This window comes from Dromiciops gliroides, chromosome 3 (genome assembly GCF_019393635.1).
Source record: "Dromiciops gliroides isolate mDroGli1 chromosome 3, mDroGli1.pri, whole genome shotgun sequence".
In the NCBI taxonomy this organism is placed as follows: Eukaryota; Metazoa; Chordata; class Mammalia; order Microbiotheria; family Microbiotheriidae; genus Dromiciops; species Dromiciops gliroides.
The window spans coordinates 44,855,390-44,879,854 of record NC_057863.1 but is presented as its reverse complement, the minus strand read 5'-3'; the positions used below and the strand labels follow the sequence as shown (position 1 = coordinate 44,879,854).

At 42.4% G+C, this 24,465-nt stretch overlaps 1 protein-coding gene across 5 annotated transcripts in view; it reads left to right on the top strand.

Moving 5' to 3' along the window:
- The window catches only part of MCF2L2 (MCF.2 cell line derived transforming sequence-like 2), a 375,955-nt gene that overhangs the window by 79,204 nt on the left and 272,286 nt on the right, over positions 1-24,465 (top strand). For all 5 annotated transcript variants that reach the window (XM_043992226.1, XM_043992225.1, XM_043992228.1 and 2 more), the window contains exons 2-3: positions 3,917-4,000; positions 20,983-21,097. In XM_043992226.1, coding sequence (XP_043848161.1) covers positions 3,917-4,000; positions 20,983-21,097 — 199 coding nt within the window. The remainder of the gene's footprint in view (positions 1-3,916; positions 4,001-20,982; positions 21,098-24,465) is intronic.

Below are 24,465 nucleotides of genomic sequence, written 5' to 3'. Positions count from 1 at the left end.
GAGAGGGTTTCTTTCTCTTCCTAGTCCTCATGGACAATAGCCTCTTCTAGCAGAAGCACAGGTGAGTGTTCAGGTGAGTGGGGTCCAGCTGTGAACTCGGGCCAGCCAGAAGAGCTGAGTCCCAGTAGACTGTGGGCACCTTAAGAGCTAGGACTTTGTGTCCCCAGTGCTTAGCACAGTCCTTGGAATGAAGTAGGTCCTTAATCAATGTAGTTTCACTGATTGCCCAGAGTTGGAATCCTGTTAGGGAGATGTCAAGCCCCAATGCTGAGACCTTTTCTTGTTTTTAGGCTCTGGGCTTTGATCCTTAAGGGAGTCTCAGATGGGATATCAGTTGATTCTGAGGTTGGAGGCAGGTAAATCCTCTGGAGATTATGAGACCAAGGACAGTGGGAATGATTAGAAGCCATCAGTCGAATCAGCAACATGAGTTACTGCTCCTCTGACATGCCTTGGCTATATGCCTTGCCCATGTGTGTGCCCCTCTCCACTTCTGAACTCTGTGTCTACTCTTCCTACTGATACTATATTTATGGGAGAGTGCCCCTCCCCAACTCTATGGAGGAGATATTTCATTGCTACTCTTTTTATTATGTAGTTTTGGCAAATACCTTTGCTTTGAGCTAATTGTGTCCCTTTGTTGATTAATCAAGGTAAGTGCCCTGATGGGGGCTTGTAAGCTTTTAGTTTTGGGAGTTCGGATATATAGTATATCCTGAATAGGGGCATTCATCTCTTGAGCGATGAATTAGAATGGGGGTGGGGTGGGAAGGAGCACTACATAATGAAATACAAAGCATACAAAATAAACACAAATTGGAGAGACACTAATAACTGGGGGAATCCATCCTTTGGGACTGATTTCGCATTATGCCCCCCTCCCCCTCAGCATATTCGATAATCCACCCAAAATGGTCTTTGCTTTTCCCTATATGGGACATTTCCTCTTCCACTTGTGCGCCTTGTATTGCCCCCATGCCTGGAATGTTCTCTTTTTTCAGTCCTACCTCTTAGAACCCCTAGCTTCCCTTGAAGGACTGCCTAAATGCCACCTCCTTCAGAAGAGTTGTGCTCAGACTCCCTGAGTTCACTTCATGGTACAGACCAAATGCTGCCTCTGATGAGAGGACTCCATAATACAAGTGGGTTTTGAACCCAGGGCTTCCTGGCTCTGAAGCTGCCTCTCTTTTGCCTCTTGTGTAAATGTCAAACAGAAGGGTTTGTATTTTATTCTAGGGACAACAGGGGTTGACACAAGCTTCCCGAGCAGGGATGAGTCTCTGGAGGAGGATATGGTAGCATGAGATGGTACCACATTGTTTTAATTCTCTAAACTGATCATAGTTCATCCCGATGCTCTGAGGCAGAGAAGGAAGAGATGATGGAATATGGAGAAATATGGGCCCGGAGCAGAAAGCGTTATTGCAATGAAGGTTGTATTTCCTTCTGGTAAAGGCTGTGGCCGCTGACAAGAGACATTTCTGTGGTGCTTGGGAATTTTTTCTTTCTCCTACATGTGGTTCACCCAACACAAATTATGCTAGATTCCAGGCATGTTTCATTTCTCCTTTCATCCCCTCCATAAGTGATCATAACAATTATTTATTTTGTAGAGTTAGAAGGAACCTGGGAAGTGACCTAGTCCAGTACCTTTATTTTACAAATGAGGAAACTGAGGTCCAGAGGAATGAAGCCAGAGATGTTATCAGGCAAAGACTTTTCCAGTGTAAAAGGAAAGAATGAAAATGACCCCCCCAAATGTTCACCCCAAATTACATGCTGTGAAATTATAATGCCCAAATTTGGCCCCAAAGAAGAGATTTGAGAATGGTCTTCCTTTCCTCCTTTGCAGAGGTGGGTGGGTGGATGGGTATGGAATGTTGCATACTATAACAGTTGGCTGATGTGTTTTGCCAAACTTTTTTTCTTTTAATTTGTGTTGTAAGAGATAGTTCAAGGAATGGCTCTTTGAGAAGGAGAAGAATCTATTGGGAAATGAAAGTGACATAAATGCAAAAAATGTCAATAAAAATTAAATGTTAAAGAGGATTGTGATTAGAAATGTCTTTGCCTAGGGTAAACACTACAAATATCACCTGGGGCAATAGCACAAAACATGCCCTCTCTGTTTAATCAATTTAATATATTTGTGTGTGTGATGCAATTGGGGTTAAGTGACTTGCCCAGGGTCACACAGCTAGTAAGTGTTGTGTCTGAGGCTGGATTTGAGCTCAGGTCCTTCTGACTCCAGGGCCAGTGCTCTATCCACTGCACCACCTAGCTGCCCCTATGCCCTCTCTGTTTAGAGAGATGGGAAATGGCCACTCTGGAGAGAGGACACCATAAGTTAGACCAACCTAACCACAAATTAAGATGCAGCCAAGATGGGTACTATTTGAAATGATTATTCTTGCTAACTAGTTACTGAAGGACTACAATTCAGTACCCTGAGGTGAATTCCTGATTGCCCTACCCAGGTTACGGCTCTGAGTTAAGTGAATTGTCCAAGATCACACAGGTTCTTTGATATCCATTAGACTGTAAGCCCCTTGAAGGCAGGGACTGGCTTTGTACCTGGCATATGGTAGATGCTTAACACACGTGTGTTTACTTGATTGAGGGAGTGATGCCAAAGAGGACTGGTGATCTAGCCAGTAAATCAATAAACAACCTACTATGTGAATCATCTCTTCTGTGAGCAAAGAGAAACTCAATGATCTCCATGACCCCTTCTAGAGTCACATCTATAACGCTAGAACCCCCAATAATAATAGTGGCTGGTACTTCAATAGCCCTTTATGGTTTCTAAAAGTGCTTTAGATACATTTCCTATGTTGAGTTTCACAACCCTGTAAGGGAGGCACTACATACAGCAACATCCCATTTTACAAACAAGGAAACTGAGGCCTCCAGCCACTAAGCATGAGAACTGGGAAGGGAACCAAGGTCTTTCCAAGCCCAGAGCTTTCAACTACGTTTCCTGAGGTTCCCCTCCCCTCCCTTGCTCCCTCATAATAAAGAATGCGCCAGCTATTTTCCTTCAACAGGAAGCTATAGAGTTCTTGACTTCTTCCTTTCCAGCACAGAGAGAGAATGGCTGCAATCATTTCTGAATTGGGCTGAGGGGGAAAGAAAGCCTGAGGACCACTGCCAAAAGACGTGTTGTTTTTTCCCTGAAGAACTGAAAATGGAGCTATCCCCCCTCCAGTCTCTTACTCTGAGAGGTATAGGTACAGAGTTAGAAGAAGATGAAAGAAATGAGGGAGGGCAGATTGTTTTGGAAGGAGTGAGATGGGACAGAATCTAGGAGGAGAAGTTTGGTGTGTTTGAAATGTTTTTTGGCAAATACTTAGCAGTAGATATTTGCCAAAGAACATTTCAAACCCAACCAAAATCCTCTTCTGAGATCTTGTCTCAGCTTATTGCTCCAAAACAGTCTGCCCTCCTCATTAGCGATAGGGCAGCTAGGTGGTGCAGTGGGTAGAGTGGTGGCTCTGGAGTCAGGAGGACCTGAATTCAAATCTGACCTCAGACATTTACTGACTGTGTGACCCTGGGCGAGTCATTTAACCCTGTTTGCCTCAGTTTTCTTATCTGAAAAATGAACTGGAGGGAAAAAATAGCAAACTGCTCCAGTATCTTTGCCAAGAACAGCCCAAATGGGGTCACAAAGAGGCAGACATGACTGAATAACAACAACAACAACAAAGCAGTAGATAAACTGAAGGCAGGACTTTCTTCCAGCCTCTCTGAACTTCAATATTATCAGAAGAATCATCTGACAACAGCAGAGTCTATGACAAATCCTGAATAATTTTCCAAGCAGGATTTCTATCCTTTATTTCTTGCCATTTCTGAGTAACTGTGGAAGCTTTCACTCACCCGAGGTTTTCTTCTCTCTCCTTCACTTCTGCAGATGAAATCATGCAGCAGGAAATCCGGCCCCTCGCGGCAGTGGATATCATAGAACAACTCCACAGACAATTCGCCATCCTGTCAGGTAAGAGTGGTGCTCCATCACCATGGAAACAGGCTAAGAAATCTCAACCTAGGGAACATCTTGATGAGCACCCTCCCCACTCTTACAAACACCCTACATCCAAACCCAGGACTGGTATATGCCATTGTTTACCTACGTTGGGGAGTAGAGGGTAGGTTCAAATGAATGGGTTCGACTAGCAGTGGACTGATCAATATTTAACAACCATCTTTCCCAGAAAAAAAATTGTACACAGGACATACTTTTAGTTTAATTTGCATTATTTACACTTTCTTAAGTCTAGACAATCAACAGAATGATAAAGCAAGTCCCGGCTTATTGTGTTTGCCAATTTCTGAGGAATAGATACTCGTGATAGAAATTGAATAGTGAGGGTCTAGAGAGAGTTGGCTCCACCTCACCCCTGGGCTCAACTTTTTGCTACTGGAAATGTTTTGGTTTCATCTAAGCATTTCTCTTCATGACCACCTAGAAAGGGACACAGAAAAGGGTGCAAAAGGAGGCAGAGAAAATGAACAACCACTCAATCAATAAGCATTTATTTATTTATTTTTAATAAGCATTTATTAAGTACTTACTATATACCAGGTACAATAAGCCCTGGTGAAGCAAAGACAGAAATCACAATTCCTGCTCTTAGGGAGCTCACATTCTCATGGGGAGAGAGAATGCAAACCAAGTACATGTCAGATAGATATAATATAAATGGGGGATAATCACTCCTCTGATCTACCATTGGTTTCCTTTTTCTTTAAAGTAATAAACATTTTTATTTATAATTTTGGGTCCAATTTTTACCCCTTCTTCCCTCCCTCCCCTCCCCTATTCCCAAGGCAGCAAGCAATCAGGTATGGGTTAGACATATATAGTTATGTAAAACATGACCATATTAGTTATTTTGTGTAAGAAAACTTGAATAAAAGAAAAAAATGAAAGAAAGTGAAAAATAGCATGCTTCAGTCTGTGTTCCATCAATATCAGCTCTTTCTTTGGGGGTGGATAGCATGTTTCATCGATAGTTCTTTTGGATTGTCTTGGATCATTGTATTGTTGAGAATAGTTAAGTCTTTCACAGTTCTTCATCAAACAATATTGCTATGTTCTCTTGGTTCTGCTCTCTTCACTATACATCACTTCATACGAGTCTTTCCAGGCCTTTCTAAAATCATCCTGCTTGTCCATCACCATCATATATATCACAGCTTGTTTAGCCATTCCCCAATTGATGGGCATTCCTTTGATTTCTGATTCTTAGCCACCACAAAAAGAGCTTCTGTAAATATTTTTGTACAAATAGGTCTTTTTCTCTTTTTGAGGATGTCTTTGGATATAAACCTAGCAGTGGTATTGCTGGATCAAAGGGTATGCACAGTTCTATATTGGTTTTGTATTATTATTTTTTTTTGGTGGGGCAATGAGGGTTAAGTGACTTGGCCAGGGTCACACAGCTAGTAGGTGTCAAGTGTCTGAGGCTGGATTTGAACTCAGGTCCTCCTGATTCCAGGGCTGGTGCTTTATCCACTTTACCACCTACCTGGCCCCTTGGCTTTGTATTCTTGTTTTTTGTTTGTTTGTTTTTTTAGTGTATAATTTTTTTTTTTAATGGGGCAATGGGGTTAAGTGACTTGCCCAGGGTCACACAGCTAGTAAGTGTCAAGTGTCTGAGGCCGGATTTGAACTCAGGAACTCCTGAATCCAGGGCCGGTGCTTTATCCAACTGCGCCACCTAGCCACCCCTTGGCTTTGTATTCTTAATGCCCATTATGGTGTCTTGTACAGAGTAAGTGCTTTGGTAGAGTAGAAAGAACACTGATGTGGCATCAAAAGTCCTGTGTTCAAATTCTACTTGAGATAACTACTACATGTGTGACCTTGGACAGGTCTCCTAAACCTCCCTGAACCTCTTTCCTCATCTGTAAAATGAAGGGATATGGCTTTTGAGGTCCCAGCTCTACATTTATGATCCTAAGTCACTTCTCCAGGCCTGTTTCTACTCTGTAAAAGGAAGAGCTTGGACTCTGTGACCTTGGAGGACCCTCCCAGCTGCAGAGCCATGATCTTATCTTCCTAATAAATTCTTCAAGAGCCCAGTCTTGGTAATAAAAGTTCATTAGAAAATGTTAGAGCTGAGTGGTTATTATCTAACCCTCCCCTTTAATTCCTCAGGTCCCAGGAAACAGGAAGCTTTGAGGGGATGAAGGAGGTGTGGGCCAGAAGTGACTTTTCTATCTCCTAAATATTTCTCCCTCTTAAGTGTTGGTTTAAACAATTATTTCAAAACTACCTTGTGAGGCAGGTTTTGCAGGTATTGTTATCTCCATTTTGTAGTTGAGGAACCTGAGGTCAAAAAGGACTAGTAAAGAGACATATTGCTATTAAGGATCAGAGGCAGGGGGCAGCTAGGTGGCGCAGTGGATAGAGCACCGGCCCTGGAGTCAGGAGTACCTGGGTTCAAATCTGACCTCAGACACTTAACACTTACTAGCTGTGTGACCCTGGGCAAGTCACTTAACCCCAATTGCCTCACTAAAAAAAAAAAAAAACATTAATTAAAATAAATTAAAAAAAAAAAAGAATCAGAGGCAGGATCTGGACTGGTAGGGCTCCTGAGCCCAAGCTCTTTTCTCTGTAGCCCGTTGCCTCACAGAACCATCAGAGCATGCCGCCGAAATGTTGGCATCACATTCCACACACTCACAAACACATAGCACAGTAGAGCATGGAGGAAGGTGGACGAAGATGGGGCTGTCACCAACAGCTGGGAAAGTACCATGTACTTAATTAGCCTCTGGCACTGCAGCCCAGTAAGAAGCTCAGGTCTTGTTTTATCAGGGAAAGTGGAATGATCCAAACTTTGTCCTGATAAAATAAAACTAAACAAAAAACCAATGATGAGTCAAAGAGGTTTGGCCATTTTTCATTTTCTCTTTTTTTTAAAGTTTTATTGATGTCTTTTGGGGTTTTTGTTTTTACACCATTTTATGTTTATCTCTTTAAAAAAATTTTTTTTTTACCATTTTATATTTCTCACTATGTACCAGATTCTTCTTCCCAGATAGAAGCTGTGTTGTTAAAAAAAAACAACAGTTGAGTAAAACCAACTGACACCAGTTCCACATCTTCGAGTCTATTCTATATCTATAGTCCCCTCACCTCCCTACCAGGAAGAAGGAAGTGTGTTTCATTATTTGTTTTCCCAGGATCAAGATTGGTCCAGGCAATGAATCAGATAGATTTCAGCTCCCTTAGTGTCCTTTTTTTTTTTTTTTTTGGTGGGGCAATGGGGGGTTAAGTGACTTGCCCAGGGTCACACAGCCAGTAAGTGTCAAGTGTCTGAGGCTACATTTGAACTCAGATCCTCCTGAATCCAGGGCCAGTGCTTTATCCACTGTGCCACCTAACTGCCCCCCTTAGTGTCCTTTTGTGTGTGTGTGGTTTTTTGGCGGGGCAAGGGGGGTTAAGTGACTTGCCCAAGGTCACACAGCTAGTAAGTGTCTGAGGCTGGATTTGAACTCAGGTACTCCTGAATCCAGGGCCAGTGCTTTATCCACTGTGTTACCTAGCTGCCCCCTTAGAGTCCTTTTAAATGGATACTACTGTGGCTGTTGTTTATAATGTTCTTTTGGTTCTGCCTCTCACTTTGCATCAGTTCATGTTTCTCTGAATTCCTTGTGCTTCTCATTCCTTACTAATTTCCTTCATATGCCACAGGTGGCTCAGTCATCCCACAATCAATAAGCATGTACTTTGTTATAGAGGGAAGCTAGGTGGTGCAGTGGATAAAGCACTGGGCCTGGGTTCAGGAGGACCTGAAAAACATTTTTTTTTGTAACCCTCAAAGGTGCTGTTATAAATATTTTAGTAGTGATGGAATGCTTCTTTCTGTCTTTGACTTCTTGAGATCTATGCCCAGGAATTTATTTAGGCTGGTTTAGGTTTGCATTTGGTTCCTAAGAATTGAGGCAGTTGATTCTCTGGAGAGAGCACTGGGATTGATGGGCCTGGGTTCAAATTTTACCTCTGAAGCTTAAGAGCTGTGGATCCATGGGGAAGCCTCTTTTTTGTGTTTTTTGTTTGTTTGTTTGCAGGGCAATGAGGGTTAAGTGACTTGCCCAGGGTCACACAGCTAGTAAGTGTCAATTGTCTGAGGCCTGATTTGAACTCAGGTCCTCCTGAGTCCAGGGCTTATGCTTAATCCTTTGCACCACCGAGCTCCCCCTCTCCCATGGGGAAGCCTCTTAACTCCACTGTGCCTCAGGGTTTTTTCTGTAAAATAGGTATGACAACGAGAACACTTGCCTCACATAAGAAGTTGTTGGGAGATAAGAGGAGGCTATCTGTTAAGTGCTTTGTAAACCTTAAATGACCATGTAAAGGCTATTGATTATTATCCCTAAGATTATAGATTTGGAGTCAGAAGGGATTTCTGGGGCTATCTAGTCCCACCCTCTAATTTTATAGATGAGGAGAGAAAGAGGGATTAAGTGGTTTATCTGTGGTCCCTCACTAGTGTCTGAGTCAAGATCTGAACCCAGGTCTTCCTGACACCAGGTCTAGCTCTTCTTCTACTATACCACAATTCCTGCTGTTCCTGGAAAATGGGCTGGATTAGGTAGGATAGAGCAGGGCATGCTGCCAATCGTAGGGAAAATCATGTCAGTATTTTCTTGCTGGGCCACCAAAAAACCTTGTGCTGTCTATCCCTTTAAATTCTATAAGGATATTGAGTACATTTCCCGCTTCATCTAGACCCATGGTTTCATCTGTGTGAGGAGCTTCCAAGCCCCCTATACCAACACTGATTGACATCTCCTCTGTAGATTACGGTCTTTAAGAGAGTTGCAGGGGACACTGGGACTTGTATGGGTCAGGAGCAGGTCCTGAACCTGGTCACTGGACCATAGATCATAGGCAGAAGGGACCTTAGAGGTCTTCAATTCCAACACTTTTTACAGGTGAGGAAACTGAGGCACAGAGAAGACATATGACCTTCTTGACTCCGAGGCTGGTTTTTTAACAATCACAGCCTTTTCCCTTTCTCTCTGCAGGGTTTGCAGGAATCAGGGGTGGTCTCATTTTAGAATCAAGGGAATAATGGGCTGGGGAGCTGGGCGTGGCCTTTCCTTTGGCTCATCTAGGAAGCCCGATTCAGGACCCTTAGCGGAAGATGGCCTCACAGCTCCCCAAGAGAACTCTCTGTGAGCCTGGAGAGAGTCAGAGAGCAGAGATATTAGCAAGCTGTGCAGCAGAAGGTGGAGGGTGTTGTTTTTTTAAACCAGGCAAAGCTAGACAATGAGGTCATGGCTCCCTTCTTGGCCATGTGTGGTTTCGGTGTCTGCCAGCAGGGAACAAGGAAGCTGGATGGAGCTCAGGATGCTCACTGGTGGTGAAAGGGCCCTGGGGTTGGAGTCAGAAGATGTGGCTTTAGATGCTTATTAATGTGTCTTCTTGTGGCAGAGATGGCCTCCAAGTCCTTCCTGGCTCTAGATCAAGATTCCCAGAATCTTTTCAGGATTTCTAAGCCACCTGGCTGGCAGTGATTCCTGGTAGGAACCCCCGCTGCTAGAGAGGCCAGGATTCTCATGGGATTGGGGCATGGGCTGCCCTTGGCTTTCACCTTCATGACCCAACAGCAGGCTTGGATTTGATGACATCTGTGTTCACTGCCTACCTCCCCATGGAGGTGATCTGTCACCCTATGGCATATATTGCTGGAAAAGGAGGAGGCCCAGTAAAGTGTCAGTCATGAATTGATTGCAGGAATATAGATTCAGAGCTGGAAGGGGTATTAGAGCTAGCCTAGTCCAATCCCCTCATTTTACAGATGAGAAAACGGAGACCCAGGCAGATTAAGTGACTTGCTTAGGGTCACATAGCTAGTAAGGGGTGAACTGAGGTCTTCCTGACTCCAAGCCCTTTGTCTCTATCCATTGGACCTTCTGAGGGCTGGATTGGCATCCATAAACCACTACAAATGTAGAGGGAGCAGCTAGGTGGTACAGAGCACTGGCCCTAAAGTTGGAAGGTCCTGAGTTCAAATCTGACCTCAAACACTTACTAGCTGTGTGACCCAGGGCAAATCACTTAACCCCAGTTGCCTTAAACATCCAGGGCCATCTTCAGTTGTCCTGATATATATCTTGCCACAGGTCCCAGATGGCTCTGGAGGAGAGAGGGAGGTTGGTGACCTTGCACAGCCCTCTCTCACTTAAATCTAATTCATTACAAGTCATGACATCACCCTGATGTCTTGGTCCTCTCTGAGCAACAAATGTAGAGGTGGATCTCTGGTATGTTGGTTAAATGCTCTGTGGAGGATTTGTGGAGGAGTATGGGTAAGAATCACACAGGATGAGAAAGCATGCATGAGATTCAGTCTGGACCAGAAGGGCAGTGCCTTCATTGAAGAGATCACAGCTTATACTCAAGTACTTGGCTTGAGTCATAGAACTTTTTAAGTCATGGAATTGGATGGTAATTACTAAGTAACTGGGTTCAAATGATTTTAATTCCTTCCTAAACTTTCACATAGAATCTCAAGTTTGGAAGGATTCTAATTCAACTTGTATCTGAATAAGAATCCTATCTATATCCCCAGCCAGTGGTCTTTCCACCTCTGCTCGAAGCCCTCCCGGGAAGGGGAATCCATCTCCTAAGGAAGCCCCATTTACTCCTGGGACAGCTCTAATTGTTAGGAAGTTTTTCCCAACATCAAGCCTAAATGTGCCTCGATGGAACATTCCTCCTCTCCCCACTTTCATCTCCATCACTCCCAGTTCTGTCTTCGAGAATCAAGCAGAACAACTGCTACTCCATCTTCCTCATGCCATCCCTTTAAATAGTTGAAGACAGGTATTGAGATCCACCCCCAAGACTTTCTCTTCTCCAGGTTCAATATCCCCACTTTATTCACCCAGTCCTCATATGGGATAAGTTCCTCCACCATAGTGGTTGCCTTCCCCTGGAGACTCTAAGTTTTTTACTGTGCTTCCTAAAATGTGGCACCTCAGACTGACCTTATTACCCTAGATGTGGTCAGACCAGGGCAGAGTACTCTCTCTCTTTTTTCTTTATTTTTTTTGAGGGGCAATGAGGGTTAAGTGACTTGCCCAGGGTCACACAGCTAGTAAGTATCAAGTGTCTGAGGCTGGATTTGAATTCAGGTCCTCTTGAATCCAAGGCCAGTGCTTTATCTACTGTGCCACCTAGCTGCCCCCTAGAGTACTCTCTCCATGCAGCCTGAGATAGCATTCCCTCCTTTGGCCACCTTAATCAATGACAAAAAGGGCAGGGACAACTGTCTTGTTTTTTGTATTTGTATCTTCATGTATTTAACATAGCACCAGGTTTACAGTAGGCAATTAAATGTTTATTGTAATTGATGCCTCATAGTCTACTAAAACACTTGGTTTTTCCTCAAAGGATTTGTTATTTAGCCATGCTTCCCTCATTTCTTACTTGCAAAGTTGACTGTTTTTTGAACCCAAGTGTAAGACTTTACATTTATCCTTGTTAACTTCATTCATTAATTTGGCAAACATTAAAAAAAAATTAATGAGTTTATTCCATGTCTCTGAAATAAAAGCCTTGGTTCAAAGTCATTCATAGTCATACTACTGCCTTGTAGTATGCCACACACCATAACTATTTCTCAAGGGGAGTTCAGAATATCTCAGGGACATTAACTCCAGCATCCCAAAGCTCTATGGACAGTTCCAAATTATAGCTTCCCATTTTTATATGAAGAGCAATTAAAATATGGTAACAAAACAACTTGCTTCCAGTTCCTGGTAAGTATGTGGAGGGGTTGATATTACAGCCAAGAGTTCTCACCTCATTTGCTGGAGCTCTATTGGTTCAATGTATGTGTTCATAACTGGAAGCATATTGAGATCAATGGTCAGTTTCTCTATGGTCATGACAAGAATTTTATCTAAAAACTCAAGTCGTTGGGACATTTGGGTCATTTGGGAACCTGGGAACTGGGATGAGCCCAAAGAAATAAAATGAGGCATAGGATTGATTAGATAAAGTGTGTAGAGTTCTCAACAGCAGTCAGGAAGGGCTGCGTTCAAATTTCACTTCCGATACTCCTGTGACCATGGGCAGCTCATGGCAAATGGAGAGAGAGCCTTTTAGTCAAGGAGAACTCAGTCTTGCCTCTGACGTAAACTGACTGTGTGGCTCTGGGCAAGACATTTAATCTCTCAGTACCCCCAAGGGACTTTCTATGACTCAAAGTTGTAGGACAAGTTAGATGAGCCTTAGTGGAGGGAGCTTCCCTACTGGGAGTTCACTATCACAATAAAACAAAAATGAATATAATTATTGATGCCTTAATGTCTGGGTTGAAGGTACATTGTGTATCCAAAAGAGTGTTAAACTTGGATTCAGGAGGGAGTTGTGTTTTAATCCCCCCTGCTCATGTCAGTGAACAGGACTTGTCTGGATGGTGGACTCAGAGAGAAGCGCGCCACCTGCTGTTTGGCTAAGACTGTACAGTCTCATGGAAGCTGGGCTTCCCTCCATGCTGTTCTATCCAATTCAACAAGTTTCCTAAGGATCTATCGTGATATAGATATAGATGATACAGGCTCTAAGGGACATGGTGATAAAAAAAAAAGACCCGCGTGGCCCCTGCCTCGCCAAAGCTTACAGTCTGGTAGGGCTCAGGTGACCCTGTGCTTGTGGCTATAAGCAAAAGGTATTTCTTGGCTTAATAGGTCAATTCAACCAATAAGCACCTATTCAGCTCCTCTACCCTGGTCCCCAAACTGCTCATTGCCTCAGCTTCTTCATCTATAAAATTTATATAAAATCCCGATCTATAAAGGGAGTTGGGCTCAATGTATGCTAAGGTCCCTTCTCACAAGGACACTTCCCCATAGAATCTAGCTCTGCCAATTGCCATCTGCATGACCCTGGCCCAGTCATTTAACCTCCACAGACCTCAGTCTATTCATCTGAAAAATGAGGGAGTTTGTCTAGATGGCCTCTGAAATTCCTTCTAGGTCAGAGTTGGGATCCTGAGTGTTTCTGGGATTTCAGGGAATCAGAGTCTCAGAATTAGAAGGGAGCTCCTAAATGAGCTCATCCAATTTTCTTTCTGACCAATAACCCTCTGTGTCATCCTGAACCAGCGGTCATTCAGCATCTACTTGAAGGTTTCCACTGAGGGGGAGCGTGTTACCTCTCCCCTCCCAGGCAGCCCTCTTTGCCGTGGCAAAATCCTAATTGTTGGGAAGTTTCTCCCTACCTTTAGTCCAGTTCCGCCTTTCTGTGATCTCTGCCCAGCTGCGGCATGCAAACAGTTTGCATTAACCAAGGCTTCTGGCCAAAGCAGGTTCTTACTGCATCAATTGACTGTTTTGTTTTGTTGTTGTTTTTTTTTGTAGGCAATGGGGGTTAAGTGACTTGCCCAGGGTCACACAGCTAGTAAGTGTCAAGTGTCTGAGGCCGGATTTGAACTCAGGTACTCCTGAATCCAGGGCCAGTGCTTTAACCACTTGTTTTGTTTTTTTGTTATTTGTTTTGTTTTTGCAGGGCAATGAGGGTTAAAAGTGACTTGCCCAGGGTCACATATCTAGTAACTATTAAGGGTTTGAGGCCGGATTTGAACTCAGGTCCTGCCTAATCCAGGGCCAATGCTTTATCCACTGTGCCACCTAGCTGCCCCAAATTTTTCATTTTTTTTTTGTGTGTGGGGCAACGAGGGTTAAGTGACTTGCCCAGGGTCCCACAGCTACTAAGTGTTAAGTGTCTGAGGCTGCATTTGAACTCAGGTCCACCTGAATCCAGAGCCGGTGTTTTATCCACTGCGCCACATAGCTGCCCCTCTTCCTTACACTTAAATGTTCATATTTAACAGTGCCTCCTGAATCTGGGTCTCCATTGAAACAAAAACAAACATTCAAACCCATTGCTATTGACTGACATCTATGATAGTGGGCACTGGAATGGCAAAGACAAAAATGAAAAAGTCCCCGCCCTCAAGGAACTTACCTTCTATTGTATTGGAGACATGAGAGGCACAACTAGTAATAGGCAAATGGAACATCATCCATGGGCACAGACAAAGTGGGGGGTGTGGTTCTCTTTTTCTATGACAGCATGTACTTTGTTTGCTTAGTGGGCGTCCCCCCCCAAATCAACAAGCATGTTTACAGTACCCAGCATAATGTGTGGTACATAGAAAGTGTTTAATAAATGCCTGTTGGATTGTTGAATTGGAAATGTGCTGACCTTAGAGTTAGGAAGATCTGGGTTCAAGTCTGACATATGATACCTGCTGGCTATGTGATTCTAGACACTTAACCTCTCAGTATCCCCTCCCCGCCCCCACCTCCAGCAGCTCCCAAAGATTCTAAGTTGCATAATAGGTGCCAATCTAAGCTCATAGGGGAAATTTCCTCACCAGGAGTTCCAGCATTGATGAAATTGCAGCCAACCCCTCCCCCACCACAGCACCTTTTAGGTGGCTGGAATGGCTCGTACTGGAAAAAGTGAGGAGATAGAGACGTAGCAGGTTTGATCAGGGAAGAGAGAACAGTCCACTTTGCCTGAATGACTGGCCAGACTGTAGAAGGCTTGAATGCCAGCATGAGGCTGAGTGGGAAAGACACTGGAAGCAGAGAGAGCAGTTAGGAGGTTACTGAAGTAATCCAGGTGTGAGGTCATAAGATCAAGACTCGGAAGGGCCCTTAGAGATCATCAAGTCAGAGATAGAACCAGAAGGGATCTTGGGGGTCATCTAGAGCAGGGCTTTTTCAACTTTCTCCACTTGTGGCTTCCTTTTGCACGAGAAATGTTTATGTGACCCTGGGTATACATGTATATGAAATAGGCAAAAATAACCTTTTAGTGTTGCCAAATTTTTCATGACCCCCCCCATTCAGACCCACAGTTTAAGAAGCTAGAACCTAGACCAGCCCCCTTATTTTACAGATGAGGAAACAGGCCCAGAAAAGTTAAGTGACTTTGCAATGGGCATGCCTATGTTTTAATATAATTTTTGAACAGTGGTTCTCAACAATAATAACGGGTGTTTATGAAGCCAGTTAATCTGAACTCCACTAAAAACTCCAAGATGGATGAACTATTGATATTATTACTTATGAGGACACTGAAACTCAGAGAAATCACCTGTGTTGCCTATGGAAGAAGTAACTCTAAATCTAGGTCTTCCTGACTCCAAGTCCAGCCCTTACGCTATACTGCTTCACAAGTAATGAAGTGAACATACCTTTGGCTTCTGCCAGTTTCAAAGTGTGGGCTGTAACTCTGCGTATGAAAACATTTGTGATTTGGATTAAACCACAGAACTTGTTCAGGTACATAGTGCTGTTTCATCCTACCCTGGAAACAAAGCCTGGGTTATGTTTGATTGTAAGAGACCTCTTTGATATCTGAGTTGACGTGGTAGGGGAAATACCAGGATCCCAAGGGGACAGTGTCAATTCTAAAGGAAAAGTTGCTCTTAGCTCTGTAACATGATCTCTGCTCTAGCCAGAGGGTTTTATATTTCTGATGATGTTAGCTGGGCCTCATTGCTCTCCATGCTGAGGTGAGGCAGGAATATGATATCTAGACATGGTGCCAGTCTCCTCAGATCTGTAAACAAGGAAGATTCATTAGTGCATCTATCAACTCAGATTTTGATCATGCTTCTGCCGACAAGCTGAATCATGTGTTTGCTAGAATTAAGTTTTCCTGGCTTTGGAATCATTGGTGTCAGTCAGGCAATGGGCATGTATTTGAATGACCCCATGGATGTTTGGAGACCCAGACTCAAGGAGCATTTTCAAATGCTGATAGAAGACATCAGATCTCACTTAAGCTGATCATTCTTACTCAAAGAACCATAAATAGAAAAAGTACTAATGAATTTGCTAAATTGTTCTTCCTTTTGGTAGACATTAACCCCCTCTGGTCTTGCACACATTGGTGTCAAGCCATCCAGGCACATTTTGGCTCCTCTGCCTCTTAGTCCTGATTTTTTATGATTTGCTACTTTTAGGAATTCAACCAAAGAGCAAACAGAGGAGATAAGAGAAACCCAAATTTGTAACAGCTCATTTTTTTTGCCCACTGTTAGAAGCTCTGAGGAAAAAAAGATTTTACAAGGAGAGGAAATTGGAAACTCTTAACTTTCTTTTTTTGGTGGTAGTGGGGGCAGTGAGGGTTAAGTGACTTGCCCAGGGTCACAAAGCTGTTAAGTGTCTGGGGTCAGATTTGAACTCAGGTCCTCCTGAATCCAGGGCTGGTGCTTTATCCACTGTGCCACCTAGCTGCCCGCTGGAAACTCTTGACTTAAATGATTATTGGATGAATTTGTGGACCTTAATCATTCCTAACTCTTCCCTATTAAAACAATCTGAGAGTGGACAGTATCTCTTTAGTTTAAAATGCTACTTATTGAACTAGAGTCAGCTGCAGATATCGCAACTTCTGGGGTTACTGTCATACTTAGGAGATTCACGACAGCTTCTCTGGAATCTCCACCTCCTGCCAGGCAGCTGGGCCCTGGAGAGCGACATTTTTTGCAAACTCTTGCTTCATTTGTCTATACCATCTTCCATACCCAATGCTCCTTCAGTAATAATCAGAATCAGAACATCTAGCATTTAGAAAGTGCTGGAATAATTGTGAGACATCTCAGGTTCCACATTTGTAAAATTAGGGCAGTAGACTAGTTGGCCTCTGAGGTCCCTCCTAGGTCTAAGATCTCTGGTCTTATGACTTTTAGGAAGTCCCTCTACATTCCTGGGCCTCAGTTTCTTCCTCTGTAAGTTGAGAACATTGGACCTGGTGATTTTTTGTTCTGTTTTTTGTTTTGGTTTGGTTTGGTTTTGGTAAGGCAATTGGGGTTAAGTGATTTGCCCAGGGTCACACAGCTAGTGTTAAGTGTCTGAGGCCGGATTTGAATTCAGGTCCTCCTGACTCCAGGGCTGGTGCTCTATCCACTCCACCACCTAGCTGCCCCGGACCTGGTGATTTTTGAGGTTCCTTTTACTTCTAAATCTATGATCTGAGTTTCTTATGATCCATCCGTAACCATATCTCACACCAAAGGAAGTTTGGTTGAGAATCCTTTCCAATGGCCATGTACTACCATTTTTTCTCCACAAGATGGCGTTAAATACTTTATTGGTCTCCAATGGCAGTCATAAGATTCTTGGTGATAGTTCCACTTTTGGTAATTCACCTTCTGCTAATATCCACTTTTAAACCAGAGGGACAACCCAAGTAAATTCAGTATTCTCGTGTGAATCCAAAACATCCAAACATCCCTACCTCCCAACCTCCCCAAGCAGATGTGAAGTTGATTTGCAAAGCACTTGTGAAGGCTAAAAAGATATAATTACATCCCAACTGTGATTCCTTTTTGGGGTTTTTGGGCTACACTAAACATTAGTCATTCGTACAGGTTAATGATAGAGGCAGAGAATCACAGTGGACTTTTCTTCACTGAAGGCTCACAGGTGGAGGCTGGATGACCATTGGTGGAAGTATTGATTAGAGCATTGTTGGTCAGGAAGTGTTGAATTAGGTGGTTTCTAAGAGAGTATCCAACTCTGACATTCCTTGGTGATTTATAATATAAGGTTATTAACATTTAAAAAACCACTTTCCCCACAAAATTTTGGGGATGGGGGAGGAGGAACAAACATTTATTTATTTATTTTCTTTCTTTTCTTTTCTTTTCTTTTGATGAGGCAATTGGGGTTAAGTGACTTGCCCAGGGTCACACAGCTAGTAAGTGTTAAGTGTCTGAGGCCAAATTTGAACTCAGGTCCTCCTGAATCCAGGGCCAGTGCTCTATCCACTGCGCCACCTAGCTGCCCTGGAACAAACATTTATTAAGCACCTACTATGTACCAGGTACTATGCTAAGCACTTTACAAATATCTCTTTTGATAATGCAGAACAGAGGAGAAAGGGACCTCTGAAGGCATGGATCCCGAAATCTCACAATTTTAGTGTTAAAAAAAGATCTCAGAGTCCATCTTGTCAATCCCATATTTCAATGAGAATCCCCACTACAACATGCCTGAAGAGAGCTAATATAGTCTCTGCTTAAAGATGTCCAATGAGGAGCTACCATTCACTTTCCCAAGCAGTCTGTTCCACACCCGCACGACATACACTGGTCAGGAAGTTTTTGCTGACTGCATATAGCACGTGGAAACATTGTAGGCATTTAATACATTCTTGTTGATCGACTCATTGACATCAAACCTAAATCAGCATCTTTTCAACTTCTAGTTCTGCCCTTTGAAGCTAAGACAAACAAATCAAATCCTTCTTCCCAAAGACAGCCCTTCAAATACTGAAACCCACTTAACACATCTCCGCCCCCCGCCCCAAACCCAGGCTAAATATGCATGGTTCCTTCAACCAAACCTTTTATGTCATGAACTCAGAGCCCTAATTTACCATCCTCAATGCCCTCTTTGGGATATTCTCCAGCTGATTAATGTACTTTCTAAATTGTGACAACATAATATTGGCAACTACAACCTAGAATCTGGCAACTCCAGATGAGGTCTGAGTAGGGCAGAGAACATCATCTCCTTCCTCCTGGATTCTGTGTCTCTCTTGGGGGAATCTACAATTGAATGAGCTCTCTTGGTTGCTATATTACATCTCTTCCCATCCCATCATTTCACAGATGAGAAACCAAGCCCACAGAATCAAAATGACTTTTGTCCAAGTTTCAGTAAATCAATGGCAGGAGCTGAGAGTCTAAAATTCAGCTTCCCCATGATCTTTCTGAACTATGGTGCCTCCCATGGACACTAACTGATTAGAAGACTGTTGTAACATGTCTAAATTCATCCTCCTTAGAGGAGATTGTAGACCTCATTCCAGCTGTGAAAAATCTACAGAGGAAGGGGGCAGCTAGGTGGTGCAGTGGATAGAGCACTGGCCCTGAGTCAGGAGGACCTGAGTTCAAATCTGGCCTCAGACACTTGACACTTACTAGCTGTGTGACCCTGGGCAGGTCACTTAACCCCAATTGCCTCACTAAAAAAAAAAAAATCTACAGAGGAAGAGTGATAAAAACTAACAAATGTCCTCATCTCGTCTCCTTTGAAGGTGTGAGAGAAACAGTTACACAAGCCTGGACTAGAGGAGAATTTCTTTTTATATGACTAATGATACATCTTTGTTTGTTTTTTTTTAAAGTGAGGCAATTGGGGTTAAGTGACTTGCCCAGGGTCACACAGCTAGTAAGTGTTAAGTGTCTGAGGCCGGATTTGAACTCAGGTACTCCTGACTCCAGGGCCGGTGCTCTCTCCATTGCGCCATCTAGCTGCCCCACTAATGATACATCTTAAAGGCAACTCTAAATATTTTGCCAGTATTCAAAAATAGTTTCTAAATTGCTTTACATAATTTATCTCATGTGAATGTCCCAACAACCTCGGGAGGGGGGTACTATTGCGAATTCCCAAATATTCTTCTGTACTGTTATCTAAGGTGAAGAGAGAGAAGACAGAATTGCAATCATCTAGCCTGCATGAGAATGAATAACTCTTCTGTAATAATAATAATATTAACCATTTTACCAACAACCATTGAATTGTAAGCTCCTTGAGGGCAGGGATCATCTTTTGCCTTTCTTCCTATCCCCAGTGCTTAATACAGTGTTTAACACATAGTAAGAGTTTAAAAATGTTTAATGATTGATTGACCTAAGATTTCATTGGTGGAGGGGACTCCTGATGCGAGAACTCTTATTAGTGCAGATTGGCGTCTCATTTGAAATTTAGAGTATACAGTTGCTTAAGACACTGAAGAAGTTAAATGACTTATCTAGGGTCACCCAGACGGTGTCAGAAGTGAGATTTGAACTCATATCTTCCTTACTCCAAGGAGGACTTTCTATCTACTATATCTTACTACTTCTCAACCAATTCAACCATTATTATAATAATGATAATAATAGTAACAATGATAACTATAGTAACATTTATATAGAACTAGAATGTTTGCAAAGCATCACCACTGGCCAATTGGGTTCCTAGAGAATTCGCCTCAAGGTTTGAAGGGTAACCTTATGGTGATACTCTTAAACATTATCTCATGAGCACTCATGATTGTGCTTCCCCTTAAGGATTCGATAGACTCCGTTCTTTAGCAAAAGCATTTATTCAAATGGCATCGCAAAACATTTCCCTAATATATCGCCAAGTCTCATTGTTTGCAACATTTCTCGTATATGCCCCCTTCCCTCTGTTAAAGCGATCAGAGCTGCAGGTGCTCATCATCTCACAACTGGATGATTGCAATAACATTACAGCTGGTCTCCTTGCCTCAAGTCCCTCCTCATTCTTTTCCATTCTTCACTATGATGCCAAAGTAATCTTGCTCAGGTCTGATCAGGCCATTCCCGTACTCTGTAAAGCCCAGCTGCTCCCTATTACCTCCAGGATCAAGTGTAAAACAACCTTTGTGGCTTTTAAAGCTCTTTATATTGTTGATTCTTTCCTACCTTTCCAGTCTTATTATACTTTGGGAGCCTCCACATACTCTATGGTATATTGTCACTGGCCTCCTTTTTGCCCCTCACAGGTGACAGACATTTCATCTTCTGATTTTGTGCCTTTCATTCGTGACTCTTGTCTACAACTCCCGGCTCCCCTGGCTTCTTTTAAGTTTAAGTCAAATCCTAACCTTCTTCCTTTCCTAATCTCCTCACTGCTAGTGACTCCCCCTGAGATTATCTCTAATTTATCCTGATAAATCTTATATGTACATAGGTGTTTGCATGGGATCTCTTCCATTAGAGTGTGAACTCCTTCGAAGGCAGGGAGAATGTTTTTGCTTTTTCTTCACATCCTCAATGATAAGCACAACCCTTGGCACATAGTAGACACTTACTAAATACTTCTTGACTGACTTGACTCCCTCTTATTTCTATGGAAAACATGAAAAATACATGTAAAATTCTGAATATCCTTTTTTTCTTGTTGCAGGAGGCCGAGGGAAAGATGGTGCCCCAATAATCACCTTTCCTGAGTTTGCAGGCTTCAGTGAAATCCCTGATGAAGATTTCCTGAATGTTGTGACCTACTTGACCAGCATCCCCAGGTAAGTCAGGACGTTCTGGTCTGATCTTTTCCCAGACTCTTTCCTCCTATGTGTGTGTGTTCCCTGGTTGTGTACAAGAGTAAAGACAGAATTTTTCTTCCACATCAGTATATCTCCCAGGAATGGGCTGATCACTTCAGTGAAGGAGATACAATCAGACCTTGAGGGAAAATGGAATCACAAAACAAGAATGTCGAGTCTTTATGCCTAAAACTACATATTTATAAATGGAAGGAATCTTAAAGGACATCTAGTAATAGATTAAAACAACCAAGGAACTTAGAGGTCATTATAGCCAACCTCCTTATTTCACAGGTGAGTCACAAAGAAGTTAAATGACTTAACTAAGGTCACACAGCTAAGTCTCTGAGGTGGAATTTCAAGTCAGGCCATCTTGACTCTAGGTCCAGTATCCTATCCAATACATCATGCTATCTTCCCATTCTAAAGGTAGCATGATAAGGTAGATGGAAAACTCAGTTTTGAAGCCAGGAGAGACTTGGGTTCAAATCCTGACCTTGACATTTGATAGCTTAGTGACCCTGGGAAAGTCATTTAATGTTTCTAAGACTGTTTCCTCATCTACAAAATGGGGTTAACAATATTGCCATTGTCTATGCCTCAAGTTTGTTTGAGATGGAGGGAAGAACGAATTTTGCAGGACTTAAAACACGATAAAAATATAGAATAACATTGTTCATCTGGGGCACCTGCCCTAAAACCAAGGAGTCCTTTGGCACAGAGGGCAATTTCATTTTTCAAATACTGTAAGGGTTTTATTAGAAATAATATGGAGCACCCATCCATGTACACAACTATATTTGCTTGATAACTGTTTGTATTTAAATTCATTAATTTGAATGTGAAAAATGCCTGGACACTTTCTCAGTCCTTCTAGGTCCCCCTTCATTTTTCCTCATGTGAATAGAGTTAATGTATATTATTCCATCTTTCTGAGTCTGCTTTTTCTGTTTTGTTTTTGTATTCTCTCAAAAAAGTCTTTGGAGTTTTCTTTGTATCCCTCATTATCCATTTAAATTGCTTTATATGTTCCATTAATATACTATGATTGGGGGCAGCTAGGTGGCACAGTGGATAAAGCACCCGCCCTGGATTCAGGAGTACCTGAGTTCAAATCTGGCCTCAGACACTTGACACTTACCAGCGGTGTGACCCTAGGCAAGTCACTTAACCCCCATTGACCCACATATATATATATGTATATATGTATATATATATATATATATATATATATATATATATATATATACACAAACATATGAATTACTGGTTCCTCTTTTTTGGTAGTTGTTATTGTTTTTGATAACGCTATCAAAGTATATACCAAACAATGGAACTGTTGGTTCAAAGGGTATGGGGTTTTTGTGTGTGTTGCTGGTTGGTGCTCCAGACATATTCTGTAATTTTGCAGCTCCATCACTAATGAATCAGTGGGCATTTTTTCCTCTAAAATCTCACCCAAATTGAGATTTTGTTTTTAGTTTTTATTACTAAGTTGATGGGTGTGAGATAGTACCTCAAAGTTGCTTTAATTTACATGTTGTATCCCTTAGTAGAATATAAACTCTTTGAGGGAAGGTGCACTTTTAAGGTTTTTGTCTTTGTAGCCTTACCCTTTTTTATTTTTAGGGGATTTTGTTTGTTTGTTGATTTACTGCACTGAATTTCACGATATTCTCAATGAGGGGACTCCCTCTAACCATGCAGACCAGCAGCTATTGTGCAACTTATTGTTTTAGGAGTTACCTGAGGGCTTTGAGATGTGAAGAGAAACTACTATATGTCGCAGGTGGGACTGGAATTCAGTTTTCCTTAACCCAGAAGCTCTTCATCCATTGTACACATTGCCTCTGTCCTCCTGCATGGTAGTCCCTTAATAAGTACTGGGATTTTCTATTTAATTTATTTAATTATTATTTTATTTTCCTTTATTCAGGGCTTTTATATATGTATACATACATATCTATGTGTGTGTAGATATAGACATGTGTATATATGGAGAGAGAGAGAGAGAGAGAGAGAGAGAGAGAGAGAGAGAGAGAGAGAGAGAGAGATGGCTTCTTGCCCACTTAGTTGGCAGGCATTGTATCTCTTCTTAGAATGATGTTTGTCTTGGAAGAAAGAACAGTTGTCAATCCTATTTGTTCTATTCATCTCTTTCCCTCCCACATTCTCTTTTACTTCTCCTCTCCTCTTCACTCCACCTCTGATGTCTTGGCTAGAAAAGCGGGAGATGAAGAAGTCCTGAGATGTGGGAATTACAGTGGCTGGTCTTCTTCTTTCAATTGTGTATAGATCAGAATAAATGCTCTGGCTAGTTCTCTGGGTTTGTGGATTGTTGGTACTCCAAAAGATCGTCTCATATGTCTTTATGAGGGCATTAATGCCTGGTAAGATGCCATGTCACTTGACTTATCAAATATTCTGAAGTCAGTGAGAACACTGGATTCCGGACCCCAGGGAAACCTTTCCACTCAGTCTTTCATTCAATAAATATTTATTTAATGCCTTCTATGTGCCATATACCATTCTGGCTGCTATGGGGAAGATGTTCCTTTAGTACAATGAGGGTATTTCACTGCTGGCCAGCTCCTCTCTACTGGTAGAGATCACAGTGGTAGGACTGTAGCTTTAGGGCTAGAAGGAAGGGACCTTAGAGGCAATGTAATTCAACTTCCTTGTTTTACATGTGGGGAAGCTGAGTCACAGAGGGGCTTAACAGCTAATGTGATCTTAGTCTACATTAAGGGACCACAGCTTCCAGGAGTAGGGAGGAGACAGTCTTATTGTTATTTGAGCTCCTTTGACCTTACTTGGAGTACTGGGCTCAGTTCTTTTTCCATTGACAAAGATCACAGTCATAGAACCATAGCTTGAGGAGTAGAAGGGAACTCAGAAGCTTCCTGGTCCAAACCCCTCATTTTACTGAGATCCAGAAACATGGTAGGTGCTTAATAAGTGCTTGTTGAAGATATCAAGACTCAGAAACACAGTAGGTGCTTAATCGATGCTCGTTGACTGAGCTCATGCCAATATGAGGATTTCTCGGAGGGATCAGCATGTTTAACTTCAAAAAGAGAGAATTTAGGGGGAACATAAGAGCCTCCTTCAAGAACCTGAAGGCAACTATCTCTTGGAGGAGGGATAATCCTTATTTTCTTTGACCCCACAGGGTAGAATTTAGAACAATGAATAGAGGTTGCAAGGAGGCCAATCTAGGCTTAATGTCAGGAAGAACTTCTTAAAATAAGGGCATCTAAATAGCAGCTAAAATAGAGTGCTAGAGTTAGAGTTGAGAAGATCTGAGTTCAAACCCAGACTCAGACACTTACTAGTTGTTTGACTCT